At 52.4% G+C, this 16239-nt stretch overlaps 1 protein-coding gene across 1 annotated transcript in view; it reads left to right on the top strand.

Annotated features, from left to right (window-relative positions):
* RAB11FIP5 (RAB11 family interacting protein 5) overlaps positions 1–16239 on the top strand; it is a 45680-nt gene that overhangs the window by 10208 nt on the left and 19233 nt on the right. The window contains exons 2-3 of the mRNA XM_030947383.1: positions 7564–8003; positions 12038–12704. Coding sequence (XP_030803243.1) covers positions 7564–8003; positions 12038–12704 — 1107 coding nt within the window. The remainder of the gene's footprint in view (positions 1–7563; positions 8004–12037; positions 12705–16239) is intronic.

A 16239-nucleotide genomic window follows, 5' to 3' on the forward strand; every position in this document is an offset into this window, starting at 1 on the left:
CAGCAGGAAATGCCAGCCTGGAGCAGGCTGGCAAGAGCCTCTGGGATGTGCCTGTGTCTGACTGCAGCTCTGAGCTGGGCAGGGCAGGAGGACTGCTGCTGCTTTAGGTGACCCTGTCCTGCCCTGACAGTGCTCAGTGCTTTGGGGAGCCTCTGGGGCAGCACCTGAAGGGGAAGTGCCCCAGAAATGCTCCAGCTGTGCCTCCTCCCCTGGTGCATCCCTGAACCCCAGGGGTCACCAGGGGACTTCACTCCCCCAGGAAACTCCTCTGAACTCCTGCTGGCAAAGCACTGGGACCAGTCTGAGAGGGAGACTGGAGCTCCTGGTGCCCAGGGTGTGCTGAGCAGGCTGCTGGGGCACTGGAGGTACAGCTCAGCTGGAGCTTGGAGGGGAATCTTGGGGACCCCAACCAGAGCCATCAAAGGGCAAAGGTGGTCCTCCCTGGAATGACCCATGTCCTCCTGGAATGGCACATGTCCTGCTGGAATGACCCATGTCCTGCTGGAATGGCCCGTGTCCTGCTGGAATGGCCCATGTCCTCCTGGAATAATCCATGTTCTCGTGGAATGGCCCATGTCCTCCTGGAATAACCGCTGTCCTGCTGGAATAACCCATGTTCTCCTGGAATAACCCCTGTCCTCCCTGGGAATAAACCTTGTTCTCCTGGAATAATCCATGTTCTCCATGGGAATAACCCTTGTCCTTCTGGAATAACCCATGTGCTTCCTGGAATAACCCATGTCCTCCTGGAATGGCCCATGTGCTTCCTGGAAATAACCCCCGTCCTCCTTGGGCATAATCCATGTCCTCTTGGAATAACCCATGTTCTCCTGGAATAACCTCTGTCCTGCCTGGAAATAACCCCTGTCCTCCCTGGGAATAACCTGCTCATTCCATCCTGGGTGCTGGCTGTGTCCTGCTCATGCCATTGGTGGGGCTGGCTGTGTCCTGCTCATGCCATCCTGGGTGCTGGCTGTGTCCTGCTCATGCCATTGGTGGGGCTGGCTGTGTCCTGCTCATGCCATTGGTGCTGGCTGTGTCCTGCTCATGCCATCCTGGGTGCTGGCTGTGTCCTGTTCATGCCATTGGTGCTGGCTGTGTCCTGCTCATGCCATTGGTGGGGCTGGCTGTGTCCTGTTCATGCCATCCTGGGTGCTGGCTGTGTCCTGCTCATGCCATTGGTGCTGGCTGTGTCCTGTTCATGCCATCCTGGGTGCTGGCTGTGTCCTGCTCATGCCATTGGTGCTGGCTGTGTCCTGTTCATGCCATTGGTGGGGCTGGCTGTGTCCTGTTCATGCCATCCTGGGTGCTGGCTGTGTCCTGCTCATGCCATTGGTGGGGCTGGCTGTGTCCTGTTCATGCCATCCTGGGTGCTGGCTGTGTCCTGCTCATGCCATTGGTGCTGGCTGTGTCCTGTTCATGCCATCCTGGGTGCTGGCTGTGTCCTGCTCATGCCATTGGTGCTGGCTGTGTCCTGCTCATGCCATCCTGGGTGCTGGCTGTGACCTGTTCATGCCATTGGGGCTGGCTGTGACCTGCTCATGCCATTGGTGGAGCTGGCTGTGTCCTGCTCATGCCATTGGGGCTGGCTGTGTCCTGCTCATGCCATTGGTGGGGCTGGCTGTGTCCTGCTCATGCCATCCTGGGTGCTGGCTGTGTCCTGTTCATGCCATCCTGGGTGCTGGCTGTGACCTGCTCATGCCATTGGTGGTGCTGGCTGTGTCCTGCTCATGCCATTGGTGGGGCTGGCTGTGTCCTGCTCATGCCATTGGTGGGGCTGGCTGTGTCCTGTTCATGCCATCCTGGGTGCTGGCTGTGTCCTGCTCATGCCATTGGTGCTGGCTGTGTCCTGCTCATGCCATCCTGGGTGCTGGCTGTGACCTGTTCATGCCATTGGGGCTGGCTGTGACCTGCTCATGCCATTGGTGGGCTGGCTGTGTCCTGCTCATGCCATTGGGGCTGGCTGTGTCCTGCTCATGCCATTGGTGGGGCTGGCTGTGTCCTGTTCATGCCATCCTGGGTGCTGGCTGTGTCCTGCTCATGCCATCCTGGGTGCTGGCTGTGTCCTGCTCATGCCATTGGTGGTGCTGGCTGTGTCCTGCTCATGCCATTGGTGGGGCTGGCTGTGTCCTGTTCATGCCATTGGTGCTGGCTGTGTCCTGCTCATGCCATTGGTGGGGCTGGCTGTGTCCTGCTCATGCCATTGGTGGGGCTGGCTGTGACCTGCTCATGCCATTGGTGGGGCTGGCTGTGTCCTGCTCATGCCATCCTGGGTGCTGGCTGTGTCCTGTTCATGCCATTGGTGGGGCTGGCTGTGTCCTGCTCATGCCATTGGGGCTGGCTGTGTCCTGCTCATGCCATCCTGGGTGCTGGCTGTGTCCTGTTCATGCCATTGGTGGTGCTGGCTGTGTCCTGCTCATGCCATGTCCTGCTCATGGCCAGCCCAGCACTCCCAAACCCTGCAAGGTTCCCACTGATGGGGAGTGAGCAGTGCCCAAGCATTCCCCTGTAGCTCCACGAATGTTTCATGGGCCAGGGGTGTCCCTGTGCCCCCCTGGACTGTCCCCTGCTGCCCAGGGGAGGATGAAGCACAGAGAAGGGGAAGGTCTTTGCCCTGGGCAAATCCACCCCATCCTCATCCTCTGTGGGGTCTCTTTCCCTCCATGACCACATTCCTGTGCTCCTGTTGCCCTTGGCTCAGGCAGGGATGCTGCAGGACGAGGGCAGCTGTGGTTTTGGGAGCCCTGTGCCTGCTCCCCGTGCCTGCGCTGCTCCTGACAACAGCAGATGTCAGAACAGAGCTGGGGCTGTCTCCCCAGGCTGCCCTGGCGCTGCTCCTGTCCTCGCAGGGGGAGCAGGAGGAGCAGAGCTGTTCAGGGCTGTCTGGGAGGGCTGGGCTGTGCTCATTACCCACCCTGACCTAGATGAGTGTGCACAGCCCCACCGTGGGGGCTGGGGAGCCTCTGCCACGCAGGGCTGCTCCTGATCGGGGGGACAGCCCAGGAATGGGGGCTGCAGGGCCCCCCAGCTCCCCAGAGCCTCCCCAGAGCCTCCCCAGAGCCCACAGGGCCTGCTGCAGCAGCAGCTTCCCCTTGCCAGGCTCTCCTGGCTGGGTTTGCTCTGCTTCTCCCCCTCAGCCTCACCAGGGAGCTCTCCAGACCCTGCCCTGCCTGGAACACAGATCTGGGGTCCCTGTCTCTGGGGATGCCCTGCCTGGAACACAGATCTGGGGTGCCCTGCTCCTGGAACACAGATCTGGGGTTCCTCTCTCTTTGGGGATGCCCTGCCTGGAACACAGATCTGGGGTCCCTGTCTCTGGGGATGCCCTGCCCTGGAACACAGATCTGGGGTCCCTGTCTCTGGGGATGCCCTGCCTGGAACACAGATCTGGGGTCCCTGTCTCTGGGGATGCCCTGCATGGAACACAGATCTGGGGTCCCTGTCTCTGGGGATGCCCTGCCCTGCCTGGAACACAGATCTGGGGTCCCTGTCTCTGGGGATGCCCTGCATGAAACACAGATCTGGGGTCCCTCTCTCTTTGGGGATGTCCTGCATGGAACACAGATCTGGGGTCCCTGTCTCTGGGGATGCCCTGCATGGAACACAGATCTGGGGTCCCTGTCTCTGGGGATGCCCTGCATGAAACACAGATCTGGGGTCCCTGTCTCTGGGGATGCCCTGCCCTGCCTGGAACACAGATCTGGGGTCCCTGTCTCTGGGGATGCCCTGCATGAAACACAGATCTGGGGTCCCTCTCTCTTTGGGGATGTCCTGCATGGAACACAGATCTGGGGTCCCTGTCTCTGGGGATGTCCTGCATGGAACACAGATCTGGGGTCCCTGTCTCTGGGGATGCGCCCCAGCAGTGCTGGCTCTGTGCAGGGTCACAGGGACAATGCACATTTGTCAGCAAAGAGAGTGTTCCCATCCTATGGTTTGTGCCTTCCCTCTGGCTGGGGCTGCTCTGCCTGGTGTGGCACCCTGGAGGTGTCCCATGGATGTGACACCCTGCAGATGTCCCTGGGCTCTCCATGTGTCACCCTGGAGGTGTCCCCATTCCCTGGAGGTGTCCCATGGATGTGTCACCCTGGAAGTGTCCCCGGGTTCACCATTCCCTTGAGATGTCCCATGGAGGTGTCCCCGTGGACGTGACACCCTGGAGGTGTCCCTGGGCTCTCCATGTGTCACCCTAGAGGTGTCCCTGGGCTCTCCATTCCCTGGAGGTGTCCCCAAGCTCCCTGTGTGTCAGCAGGACATCCCCTGGCAGGGCAGGGAGCAGGAGCTGGGAGAAGAGGAGCAGCTTCCCATGGAGCAGGGGACGCTGATCAGGAGGTCCCCTCCCCTGGGAAGCACATCCCAGCTGTGGGGAGCAGGGAAGCAGCACAGCCCAGGACACATCTGGAAGCACAGGAAGCACATCCCAGCTGTGGGGAGCAGGGAAGCAGCAGGACACATCTGGAAGCACATTCCAGCTGTGAGGAGCAGGGAAGCAGCAGGACACATCTGGAAGCACATTCCAGCTGTGAGGAGCAGGGAAGCGGCACAGCCCAGGACACATCTCCTCACCTGGAGCAATGCTGCTCCTGCTCCCCACCAGCTGTGGCCCTGGGACAGGGTTTCACTGCATTTTAATTGAATTTTGTGACCTGCAAAGGCTCTGTGGGGCTGGGACCCCTCCAGACCTTGGGAGGGTCCCCCAGAGCGGGTGGCTGGGGGTGAGTGGCTTGTCCTGGGTGTGCTGTGCAGCCAGGGGCTGGATCCCAGCTGTGCCTCCCACCCCCCCAGGACGCAGATCCTGGTGGATCCCTGGGGCTGGATGTGCTTGGCACAGCTCCCTCCCTGCTCCAGAGCTGACTGATGTAACCCAGTTCTGCTCCTTCAGACCTGGAAAAGGGAGCTCATGTTTGTTTTCCAGGTGTGTTGTTTGTTACCTATTCCCATAAAAAACACCATGTCCCTCTCCAAGATGTGACCTTGGTGTCCCCAGCCCAGAAACCCCTCCCAGCATCCCCCCAGGGCAGCTCCTGGGAGGAATTTGGGAAACCCAGGGCTGTGGGAGGGGGTTCCTGGTGGAAAGCTCCCTGGGAGTCTGTGAGCTGCTGCCTGGGACTTGCTCCCTCCCTGCTCCTGCTGTCCTGCTCCATCCCAGCAGTTTGCACCTCCTGTTTCCACTGATTCATAAAAATCCCAAGCACTCGACATGGAGCAGCTGGATGCTCCCAAACCCTCGTCCTGTGCCACAAACTGAGAGCTCAGCCTAAAAATAGCCCTGTTGCCTGTTAGAGGTGTAGCCCCGACTGCTGATGAGGTCTTGGGAACCAGAAATAGCTCCAGAGTCCCAGCAGGAGCAGAGGTTCTGCCTTGAACCGCTGCTTTTTGGAGCAGCTCAGGCTCAGCCCCTAAATCCCCTTGGATGCTCACGGGGCTGGGGGTGCTGGGGGTGCTGGGGGCACGTCCAGGCTGTTCCAGGGGAGCTCCTGCCTTTCCCTGTGTGGATCCCCCCAGGTCCTCCCTGGTTTTTTCCATGGGATGATGTAAGGCACACAAACCCCTTTCAGGAGCTCTTTCTGTTTCCTGAGCAGTGACTCAGCCCCCAGGCTGTCCCTCCCCAGCTGCCAGGCTGCTGCAGCCCTTCCCTCCTGAGCTGCTTCCAGCTCCTCCTTCCAGTGCAGAATGCACTGGGGATGTTCCAGGCAGCCTTTTCCCCTCCAGTCCCTTGGGAGGTGTTCTCCTGATGCACCTCCTGCTGCTGCTCCCATCCCATCCCATCCCATCCCATCCCATCCCATCCCATCCCATCCCATCCCATCCCATTATCCCATCCCATTATCCCATCCCATCCCATCCCATCCCATTTTCCTTCCCTATTTGTTTACTTAGTGCCTTCACTCTCCAGTGAGTGAACCAGTGGGATTTTTATTTTCTGGGAAATGGTTAGTGCATGTCAGAAGTGTTTTCACCTCCCATTGCTCCCGGGAAGCACAACGTGGAGAAACAGGATCTGTCCTGAGCCTGCAGCTTTCCTTGGGCCTTGTTAAGGGGAATTTTAATCAGAAATTCATTTAATACTTGGATCTGGGCAGGGTCAGGGCAGTGGCTGTGCTGGGTTCCTGCTCATCCTGCTGCACCCCTGGGAAGGGGGGCCTGGGCTGGCAGAGATGGGGCATCCCATGGGGATGAAGTGAAGTTTGGGTAGGACCAGATTTTTGGGAAAGAACCGGGAAACATGGCCTGTGTTTGGTGCTGCCCCATTGGACTGTGGGAATGAGAGCCAGGGGGTGCCTCTGGGTGTGTCTTTGCCTTGGTGTCCCCTGTCCCACCGTTCCTCCCCTCTGGCAGGAGTCCAGACCCCTCTCATCCCACTCCAGGGGCTGCTCCGTGCCCTGCCAGCTCCCAGCCCTTCCCTGAGGAAGCACCAGCGCCTGAAGGGAGCCTGGGGGTGGTTTTGCCTCGTGCAGGGAGTGGTTTGGAGGCTTTTCCAGTGTTCTCCCATTTCCACAGGCAGCTTTGGAGCAAAATCTGTGTCAGGGGTTTTGTGTGGGGGTGGGACAGTGGGAAGCATTCCCAGGAATCCTCAGGAATCAGTGGGAGCTTTGTGCTGGGCATGGCCAATAGCTCCTTCTGGAACCTTCTGTGGGAATGTGGGGATTGCCCCCAGATCAGCAGCCTGGGAAGGGTGGGCTTGTGTTGCTGGGGCTGGAGCTGCTCAGCAGCTGCTGCTGCCCCAGAGAACTCCTGGGATGCATCACCCTTTGAAGCATTGATCCAAGGACACTTCCAGGCAGCCCTGAGCATCTTTGCTGGAGTGAGACACAGCAGGTCTGGCAGGAGGAATCTGATTTAATGGATGCTCCTGAGTTCCTTTGCCACTCTGGGCCAGTCTGTGCTGAGAGGATCCCTGAGTCACCGGCTCTGGGACATTCCAGTCACGAGCACAAAACGCTGGTGGCTTTGTCTCCTTCCAAACACAGCTCCCAGCTTTGCCTGCAGAATCACAGAGCTGCCTGGAGGGCCCGGTGAGCTCTGGTTCCCAGGCTGCTCAGTGGAAGGGCAGTGTTTGGGGGGAGGGCAGGTACAGGGATGGACATGGGGCTGCAGGTGCACCAGGGAGGGCTCAGGTCCCGTGTGCCACCTCCCAAATGTACCAGGGAGGGCTCAGGCCCTGTGTGCCACCTCTTTGTGGGGTGTTTGTGTCTCTGACTTGGGATTTAGGTGATATCTGGGACACTTGGGTTAGAATCCCAGCATCACTGAGGTTGGAAAAGCCCTCCTGGATCACTGAGTCCAATGCCCAAAGCACTGAGTGCCACATCCAGTCCAACTGAGTCCATCCCCCACACTGAGTCTACTCCCCAATGCCCAAAGTACCGAGTGCCAGCATTCCTTGGACACCTCCAGGGATGGGGGCTCCAAACCTCCTGGGCAGTTGCAATGTTTTCCAGCCCTTTCCCTGGAGAAACTCGTGCTGGATATCCCCGGTGCTTTCTCTCCTCCAAGTTCTGCTGGCTTGTGGCTCTGGGAGGTGACAGAGGCCCTTCCCTTGTGTGTCCCCTGTGGCTGCAGGTGGCACAAGCTGCACTCCAAGGCTGGGAAGAAGGAGAAGGAGCGTGGTGAGATCCTGGTGAGCCTGCAGTTCAGCAGGCACAGCCTGACCGCCAGCATGTTCGACCTGTCCGTGAAGGACAAGGCGCGCTCGCCCTTCGGCAAGCTCAAGGACAAGGTGACAGGCAAGAAGAAGTACGACCTGGAGTCGGCCTCTGCCATCATCCCCAGCAGCATGGCAGCCCTGGACATGGAGGATGACTTGGAGCTGGGGGGCAAGAAGTCCAAGCTGAAGGGTTTCTTCCTGAAGAACAAGCTGCGCAGGTCGTCGCTGACGCAGTCCAGCACGTCGCTGGGCTCGGACAGCACCATCTCCTCTGCCAGCCTGAGCCTGGCAGCCCCCGTGCCCGAGGTGCCCAGGTCCCCCAGCAGGCAGGGCAGCCTGTCCACCGAGCGCTCTGGTAAGAGGATCAGGGATAATCCCCCCTGCTCCCTTCCTTTCCTCGCAAGGGGCTGCTGAGACTTCCTTGCAGCTCTGTTAACTGATTGCTGACCCAGCACAGAGCCAGGGACTGGGGAGTTGGTTATTCCAGCTCCAGGAGTGTGGAACGTGGAACCAGCAATGTGGAATTGGTCAGGTTGGGAAAGCCCTCCAGGATCATGGAGTCCAGCTGTTCCCTCAGCACTGCCAGGGCCAGCACTGCCCCATGTCCCCAAGTGCCACAGCCACAGGGCTGTGAAATCCCTCCAGGGATGGGGACTCCAGCCCTGCTCTGGGCAGCTGTGCCAGGGGTGGGCAGCCCTTTTAGTAGAGAAATTTTCCCAAAACCTGCCCTGGCCCAGCCTGAGGCCGTTCCCTCTGCTCCTGTCCCTGTTCCCTGGAGCAGAGCCCGACCCCCCCGGCTGTGCCCTCCTGGCAGGAGCTGTGCAGAGCCACAAGGGCCCCTGAGCCTCCTTCTGCTCCAGGATGTCACTAAGAGGTGACATCCTGCACAAACCCCCCCGAGACCTGTGTGCTGGCACTGAGGTGTTTGCCAGAACGGGAGGAACATCCCAGATTTTGCTTTTCCATGCCTGCACCAGGAACTCCCACGATCTGGGGGCTCCTCAGGGCTGTTCCTCTCAGCCCCCCGGAGCAGTCCCTGCCAGGAGGGCCCTGCTGGGCTGGGCTGGGCTGGGCTGGGCCTGGCTGAGCTGAGCTGAACTGAGCTGGGCTGGGCCTGGCTGGGCCTGGCTGCTGGCCCTGCCCTGGTCACTGCTCTCTGTCTCTAATGAGCCTCCTCCGCTCGCAGGCAAAGCCCAAGCGGGGCCGGCTCGGTGATTAAAACAATCTGAGCTCTTGGCACTCCCAGGGCAGTCATTTACAAACAAAAAAGGCCCTTGTAGGGAATTAATTCTCCCTTGGAAACAAATACACCATTAAATGGTTCAGTTGGCTGAGACTGCACAATGCCAGGTTGGGTGGGAGTCCCCGGGGAGGCCCTGTGGCTTCTGCTGGTGACCTTCCTGTGCTGGTTCCATCATCCTTGGGCTGAGCCTTCCAGCTGCTGGGAGCTTCCCTTCCCATGGCAGGGGACTGGAACTGGGTGGTCTTTAAGGTCACTTCCAGCCCAAACCATTGCAGGATTCTGTGAAGGAAGCAGCATCTCCAGCTGGGAGGGGTGAGCAGCTGTCAGTTGTTTTCCTCGGGTTCCCATGACTTTTAGCCCCAGAGATTTGCAGTAGCCACGAGGTCACAGAATCACAGAGTTGTTAAGGTTGGAAAAGATTGTTAGGATGATCAAGTCCAACCCTCGAGGCAGTGGGAGGGAGAGGCAGACACTGCACCCTCCTGGCTCATCCCACCAAGCAGTGGCCTGGAGCCCATGGCCCCATCATCTCTTGTTCAGAGCAAACTCATACGTCACATGGAAGCTTTCAAACCCTGTAAGGAGCTTCCGAGGACTTCCTTGCGTTTATTACCAAGCTCAGATCCTGTCAGACAATGGGTTTGTCATCTTGCAGAGCCTCCTCTGGGGCTCCTCCCCTGCAGTTTTGTGTCCCCAGTGTGGCCGCACACCAGTGAGCTGTGCTTTGCATTTCCAAGGGTTTAATCCCAATCCCGTGGCACGGAGAAGGCTGGGGTGGTTCCCAGCTCTCTTTGGCGTGCCCAGGTGGAAAACAAGGACGATCTTGTGAAAAGTGCATATTATATGGCTCTACACAGATATTTACCATATGTATTTTGAGGTACTGATTAGTAGTGCTGTATTAACATTTTAATAATATGATACATTATTATAATAATATAATATGTAATTAAAATGTAGCTTTTGTAGTTAAAATAAGAACTGTGTTAGTGAGATTTTTTTAAGAAAGGAATGAGGCACTCGCACCAGATAGCAGCCCCAGGACACCTGAATCTTTCAGAGAAAAAGAATTGATTGCCCTCTTATCAGAAGAAATGAACTTCTTCCCACCTTGAAGGGGCTGTTAGGATTAGAAGGAAGGAGTTATGATGACCAGACAGAATGCTGTGTTTGAATGGAATTTATGCATCGTGTATGAAGTGTATGGATATGCAACGAGCTATTGTTTTTAAAGGTCAATCCTTTGTTAATGGGGGTCTGTTTTTGGGCTTGTGCTGCCCAGAAAAAGGTACCTGGACGTCCATAACTCTTTGTCTTTATTGTCTCGTATTGTCCGAATCCAATTTGTCCAAATTATTATTACTTTAATTGTAATAATATTACTGTTATTATTACTATTTTTTAGTAAATTTTTAATTATTATTACTATTATTTGTATCACTTTTTAAAATTCTTATAATTATTTGCATATAATTATATATAATATATAATGATATATATTATATATCATTATTTCTATATAATTATATATAATATATAATTATAAACATTATATATAATTATATATAATTATTTTATTTTTATAATTAATTTTTAATAATTATTTGTATAACTAGTTTTATTTTTTATAATTTTTAGTAAAAAATTTCATTATTACTATTATTTGTATTACTATTTTTTATAATTTTTATAATTATTTGCATATAATTATATATATTATATATCATTATATCTATATATTATATATAATTATTTCTATATAATTATTTTATTTTATAATTAATTTTTAATATTTGTATTACTATTTTTATTTTTATAATTTGTAGTAAAAATTTTTATTATTATTACTATTATTTGTATTACCTTTTTAATAATTTTTATAATTATCTGCATGTAATTATATATATATCATATATAATGATATATATTATATATATCATTATTTCTATGTAATGATATATATAATATATATAATTTTTCTATAATTATTTTATAATTATTTTTTAATATTTGTATTACTATTTTTATTTTTATAATTTTTAGTAAAAATTTTTATTATTACTATTATTTGTATTACTTTTTAAATAATTTTTATAATTATCTGCATGTAATTATATATATATCATATATAATAATGTATATTATATATATAATTATTTCTATGTAATGATATATATAATATATATAATTATTTCTATATAATTATTTTATAATTATTTTTAATATTTGTATTACTATTTTTATTTTTATAATTTTTAGTAATTTTTTTATTATTACTATTATTTGTATTACTTTTAAAATAATTTTTATAATTATCTGCATGTAATTATATATATCTATCATATATAATGATACATATTATATATATCATTATTTCTATATAATTATATATTATATATAAAATTATTTCTATATAATGATATATATTATATATATATCATTATTTCTATATAATGATATATAATATATATAATTATTTTTATATAATTATTTTATAATTTTTAATATCTGTATTACTATTTTTATTTTTATAATTTTTAGTAAAAATTTTTATTATTATTACTATTATTTTTATTACTTTTAAAATAATTTTTATAATTATTTGCATGTAATTATATAAAATATATAATGATATATATTATATATATAATAATTTCTATATAATGATATATATTATATATATAATTATTTCTATATAATTATTTTATTTTTATAATTATTTTTAATATTTGTATTACTTTTTTATAATGTTTATAATTATCTGCATGTAATTATATATATATAATATAATGATATATATTATATATATAATTATTTCTATATAATAATATATATAATGATATATATTATATATATAATTATTTCTATATAATAATATATAATGATATATATTATATATATAATTTTTTCTATATAATGATATATATAATATATATAATTAATTTTATATAATTATTTTCTAATAATTTTTAATATTTGTATTACTATTTTTAGTTTTATACTTTTTAGTAAAAAATTTTATTACTATTACTATTATTTGTATTCTATTTTTATACCCATGTGATTGCTATTAAACTTTTAACTTTAGAAACCCAAGCGAGTGGCGTTTCTGACGCTCTGTTCTGTTGTGTGTTTGCTCCCCGCAGTGAAGGAGCTGCTGGCCTCGCCCAGGCTGAGCCACGAGCGAGCGTTCAGTGACGACGCGTCCCGGGCCGGCCCCGCCGAGGCCCCGCCGAGCCCGCAGGCCGGGAGGGAGCCCGCCTGCCGCTCGTCCCTGTGCATCAACGGCAGCCACGTGTACGGCGAGGAGGCCGCGGCGCCGCGGAGCCCGGCCGCCTCTGCCCCCCTGCCCGTGCCCCGCAGGCAGGACGAGCCCCTGGGCTTCGCCCCCCTGCACGCCGAGCCCCCCTGGGCGCTGGGCAGCCTGGAGAGGGCCCCCCAGAGGGACGAGCCCCGGTTCATCCCGTCCCCTCCCAGCCTGGCCCTGCAGGAAGAGCTCAAGGTGTCCACCAAGGCCGTGACCCTCAGCAACCACCTGGGCAGGGCCAGGATGGAGGAGAGCGCCCGCCTGGAGGGCAAACCCGGCCAGGGTGCGGCTCCTCTGGGCTTCCCCGCCGAGCCGGCCAAGGACAGAGCGCCTGAGGACAGCAGGAAGGAGGACAAGAAAGCCAAGGGAGGCTTCTTCCACCACGGGGGCAAAGGCCAGGGGGACAGAGGGACCCCCGTGCACACCTCGGCCGCGGGGGATGAGAGGAGTAAGAGCAGCGGCTGGTTTGGGTCCAAGGAGCCCAAAGAGTCCCCTCAGAAGCCCAGGTCAGTGCCAGGGGGTGTGGAGGTCCAGGCTGGTGATTCCTGCCCCAATTCCTGCCTCCAGCAGCTCCTGGGTGCTCCTGGGAGCTCTCAGGCAAGGGCAGAGTAGGGGAAATGCTTCCTTGCTCTTAAATGTCTCAAAGGGAAGGGGATTTTCCTGGATCCTCTCCTGGTTTCTGCCAAAACCACCTTTGGTGGATGTGGGATGTGTTTTGTTCTCAGGGAAGGGAGGGATCCCCTCCACGGAGAGGGGAGGCTCCGTGTGGTCACACCAGGTGGTTCTGTGGCCTCAAAACAGAGATTCATTATCCTTTAATGAGCTAACAAAGCTTCCCTGGCAGTCAGGCTGGGATGTGGGATAGTGGGATTTGTAATCACATTCCTGTTATGAACCCCACACCCCCCTTTAGGGTCTGGTCAGGGTGCAGCACTTTGGCTATATGAGGTATCATGAATATTCCCAAAGTAACTAATCCCAACCCTGCTCTTTCCTCTTCCCATCCCACCCAGCCTTCCCTTCTCCCAGTAATGAGTCTCTAACTGTTCTTGCTTTGTGTGGTGATTTGTCCCTCCCAGTCCTGGGGGCTTGTGGTGTTTGTGCTGTTCCTGTCAGGGATTTGTCACCCGTGTCCCCCCTGGAGCTGAGCTGGCAGTCCAGAGGTCGAGGCTGGTGTCAGTGAGAGGCAGGAAATGGGGTTAAAGTCAGCCAGAGAAAACAACCAGCACTCAGAGCAGAGCTGCTTCAGTCTGCAGGCTTGTTTATTAGAGGGATTTTCTAATTTGGGCTGACTTCAACCTCATTTATTAAGCAGAAGGATTTTGGTTCAGTCTGAGCCTCCTTTAATGAAAAGGGCTCTCCTGGTTTATTCCACATAACCTGGCTCCCACAGGGGTTAAACTTGTGAGGGGATGAGCACATCCCTCAGCCTGGCTCCAGCTCCAGCCCCAGGGTTCCTCCTTTCCACGGGAAGGTGTCGTGCTCGTGGTGGCCTTGAGGCTGCACAGGCAGAGCTGGGGACACTGGGGCAGGCAGGAGCTGCTCCCCTGGGGCAGGAACACCAGCAATGTCCCATCCCACTGGAGCTCAGTTCCACAAAGTCCAGCAGGCGGGATGTGAGACGGCTGTGAGGTCTGGGGGCTGCTGTGCTGCCCCCCTGGCATTCCCTGTCCCTGGCAGTGCCCAAGGATGGGGCTGGGAGCACCCTGGGGGGTGGAAGGTCCCTGTCCATGGCAGGGGTGGAATGGGATGGGCTGTAAGGTCCCTTCCAGCCCCCACCATGCTGTGATTCTGGGATTCCCAGGAGATCAAAGCCCTGGAGTGGTTTGGTGTCACATCCCAGGGCAGGGTTTGTGCATGAGCCTGAGGGACTCCAGTCTCTGCACCCTGTCCTTGAGGAAGGACACAGCATTCCCACTCAAGATCATTCTTTGAATTTTTCTTTCTAATTTTGGGATAAGAAACCTGCTGGTTAAGGCCTAGAATATAAAATCAAGGCTTAAAAATCCTGCTGTATCCAGGCAGTGCCTCCACAAGTGCCTGAGGCAGCCAGGGAAGCATCAGTGGGATGGGATGGGATGGGATGGGATGGGATGGGATGGGATGGGATGGGATGGGATGGGATGGGATGGGATGGGATGGGATGGGATGGGATGGAGCTGCCCTCAGCATCTCTCTCTGGGGCCTTTTCTTTGGGAAATGGGTGAGAAACCAGCAGGTTTTCCCCTCTTGGCAGTCCTGGGAAGGAGGCAGGCAGGGCCAGGATGCTCTGATTTCGAGGCAGGGATTGCAGATCCAGTTCAGCTCCTTGTCCATCCAGCCCAGTGGATAATCACCCCGAGTGCCCCTAACCACTGCAGCTTTCTGACAGCTCCCTGCACTCATGCCCAGCCTTGCTCCTTTCCCAGTGTTCCACTCCATGGCTTTGTTTAAATCCATTCCAGTGCTCACAGTTTAATCTCAGGCTCAGCCAGAGCTGAGCTTTGCTCAGAGCTGCCTTGCCAAGGACTTTGTCCCTGAGGAGAGACTTGGGCTGTGGCAGCAGCTCCTCTGGCTGGGGTTTTCTCTCCCAAATCCAGGAACGGATCCCAAGCAGCACGAGCTGCAGGGCAGGAATCCACAGAACCCCTTTTGGGTGTTTAGGAACATCAGAGCGGGCTTTAGGTGCAGTTTGCAATTGAGAATGGGCAATAGTGAGCTTGAACTGGAGCAGGGGGGATTGAGAGGAGGAGCTGGCAGAAGTGGCTCCTGGAGCAGGAGGAAATGCTGGAGCTGCCTGGCTGGGAAGGGATTCTCCCTCCCAGTGTCCAGGGACTGGGACAGCTGAGAGCCTTTGGGGAGCATTCCAGGAATCGTTTGGTGACCGAGCCTGATTTGCTGCAGAAAGGCCCTGTCCATCCTCACAGGGACAGGGTTTGTCTGTGCCCTGCCTGTCCCAGTGCTTCAGTTTTGCTGGCCATTCATTAGGACATCATTACTTGTTTTAATTATTTATTTTATTATTTATTATTTAACAAGCTGACTTGTCTGATTTCCTTTTGCTTCCTTACACTGAATGACCTCGTGGGCCAAGCTGGTGGTTCAGGTCAAAGAAGAAGAAGAGCTTTTAGGTCTTGGTGCCTTCAAAGTGCCAGAGGGCAGGGTCAGAAGGAACCTTGGGAAGGAATTCTTGGCTGGGAAAGTGGGCAGGGGCTGGGCTGGAATTCCCAGAGCAGCTGTGGCTGCCTCTGGATCCCTGGAATGTCCCAGGCCAGGTTGGACACTGGGGCTGGAGCAGCCTGGGGCAGTGGGAGGTGTCCCTGCCATGGCAGGGGTGGCACTGGGTGGGATTTGAGCCCAGCCCAAACTTTTCCAGATTCTCTTGTCTCTGGGGGTTCTCTGATGTCCATCTGTGGCTGTTCAGTAGCAGTGTCACTCCTAGAGCTGGACTAACCCTTGCTCTGGAGAGAAGCAGCCTCTGAACTGAGCAGTTTTAAGTTTTGACTTATTTGCAGAAAGGACTTTTCCCCTCCTGCTTTCCTGACTCTGGAAACTTCTGCCAGCAGCACCTTCTCACCTGTTTGGCCACCTTGGATAGGCCAAGTTTAACCCAGAGCTGAAGGTGGTGAGAAAGCATCAAAGTCAGTCCCTTTGCAAGCCCAGAAGCCTCAGCCTGTAATTAGTTAAAAGGTCTGTAATTAGAAGGATGGTTTGAGTTTGCCTGCAGCAAACTGAGCCTGGCACAGCTCATCTTTACCCACTTGCTCTGCCAAACACACCCTTCCCAAAATAAGGAGCTGCTGCTTTGGGCTGGGTTTAACTGGAGCTTTATAAAGAGGGTTTTGTTGTGTGCTGGGTGGGTTTTGCTGAGCCCTCAGCGTGGGAGCTGGCTCTGCAAACCTGCCTGTGCTCTCACTGGGGACAGAAGTGGGCATTTCTGCCTTCAGCCCTTATTTACACCCCATTTTCCCTGATCCTTCTCAGGGAAGCAGGTCCCAAAGGCTCTGCTCATCATCCCTGGCTTTGCTAATCCCTGGAGCTCCAGGCTTTGATCCTGGAGGG

Source organism: Camarhynchus parvulus, chromosome 4, assembly GCF_901933205.1.
Source record: "Camarhynchus parvulus chromosome 4, STF_HiC, whole genome shotgun sequence".
Classification (NCBI taxonomy): Eukaryota; Metazoa; Chordata; class Aves; order Passeriformes; family Thraupidae; genus Camarhynchus; species Camarhynchus parvulus.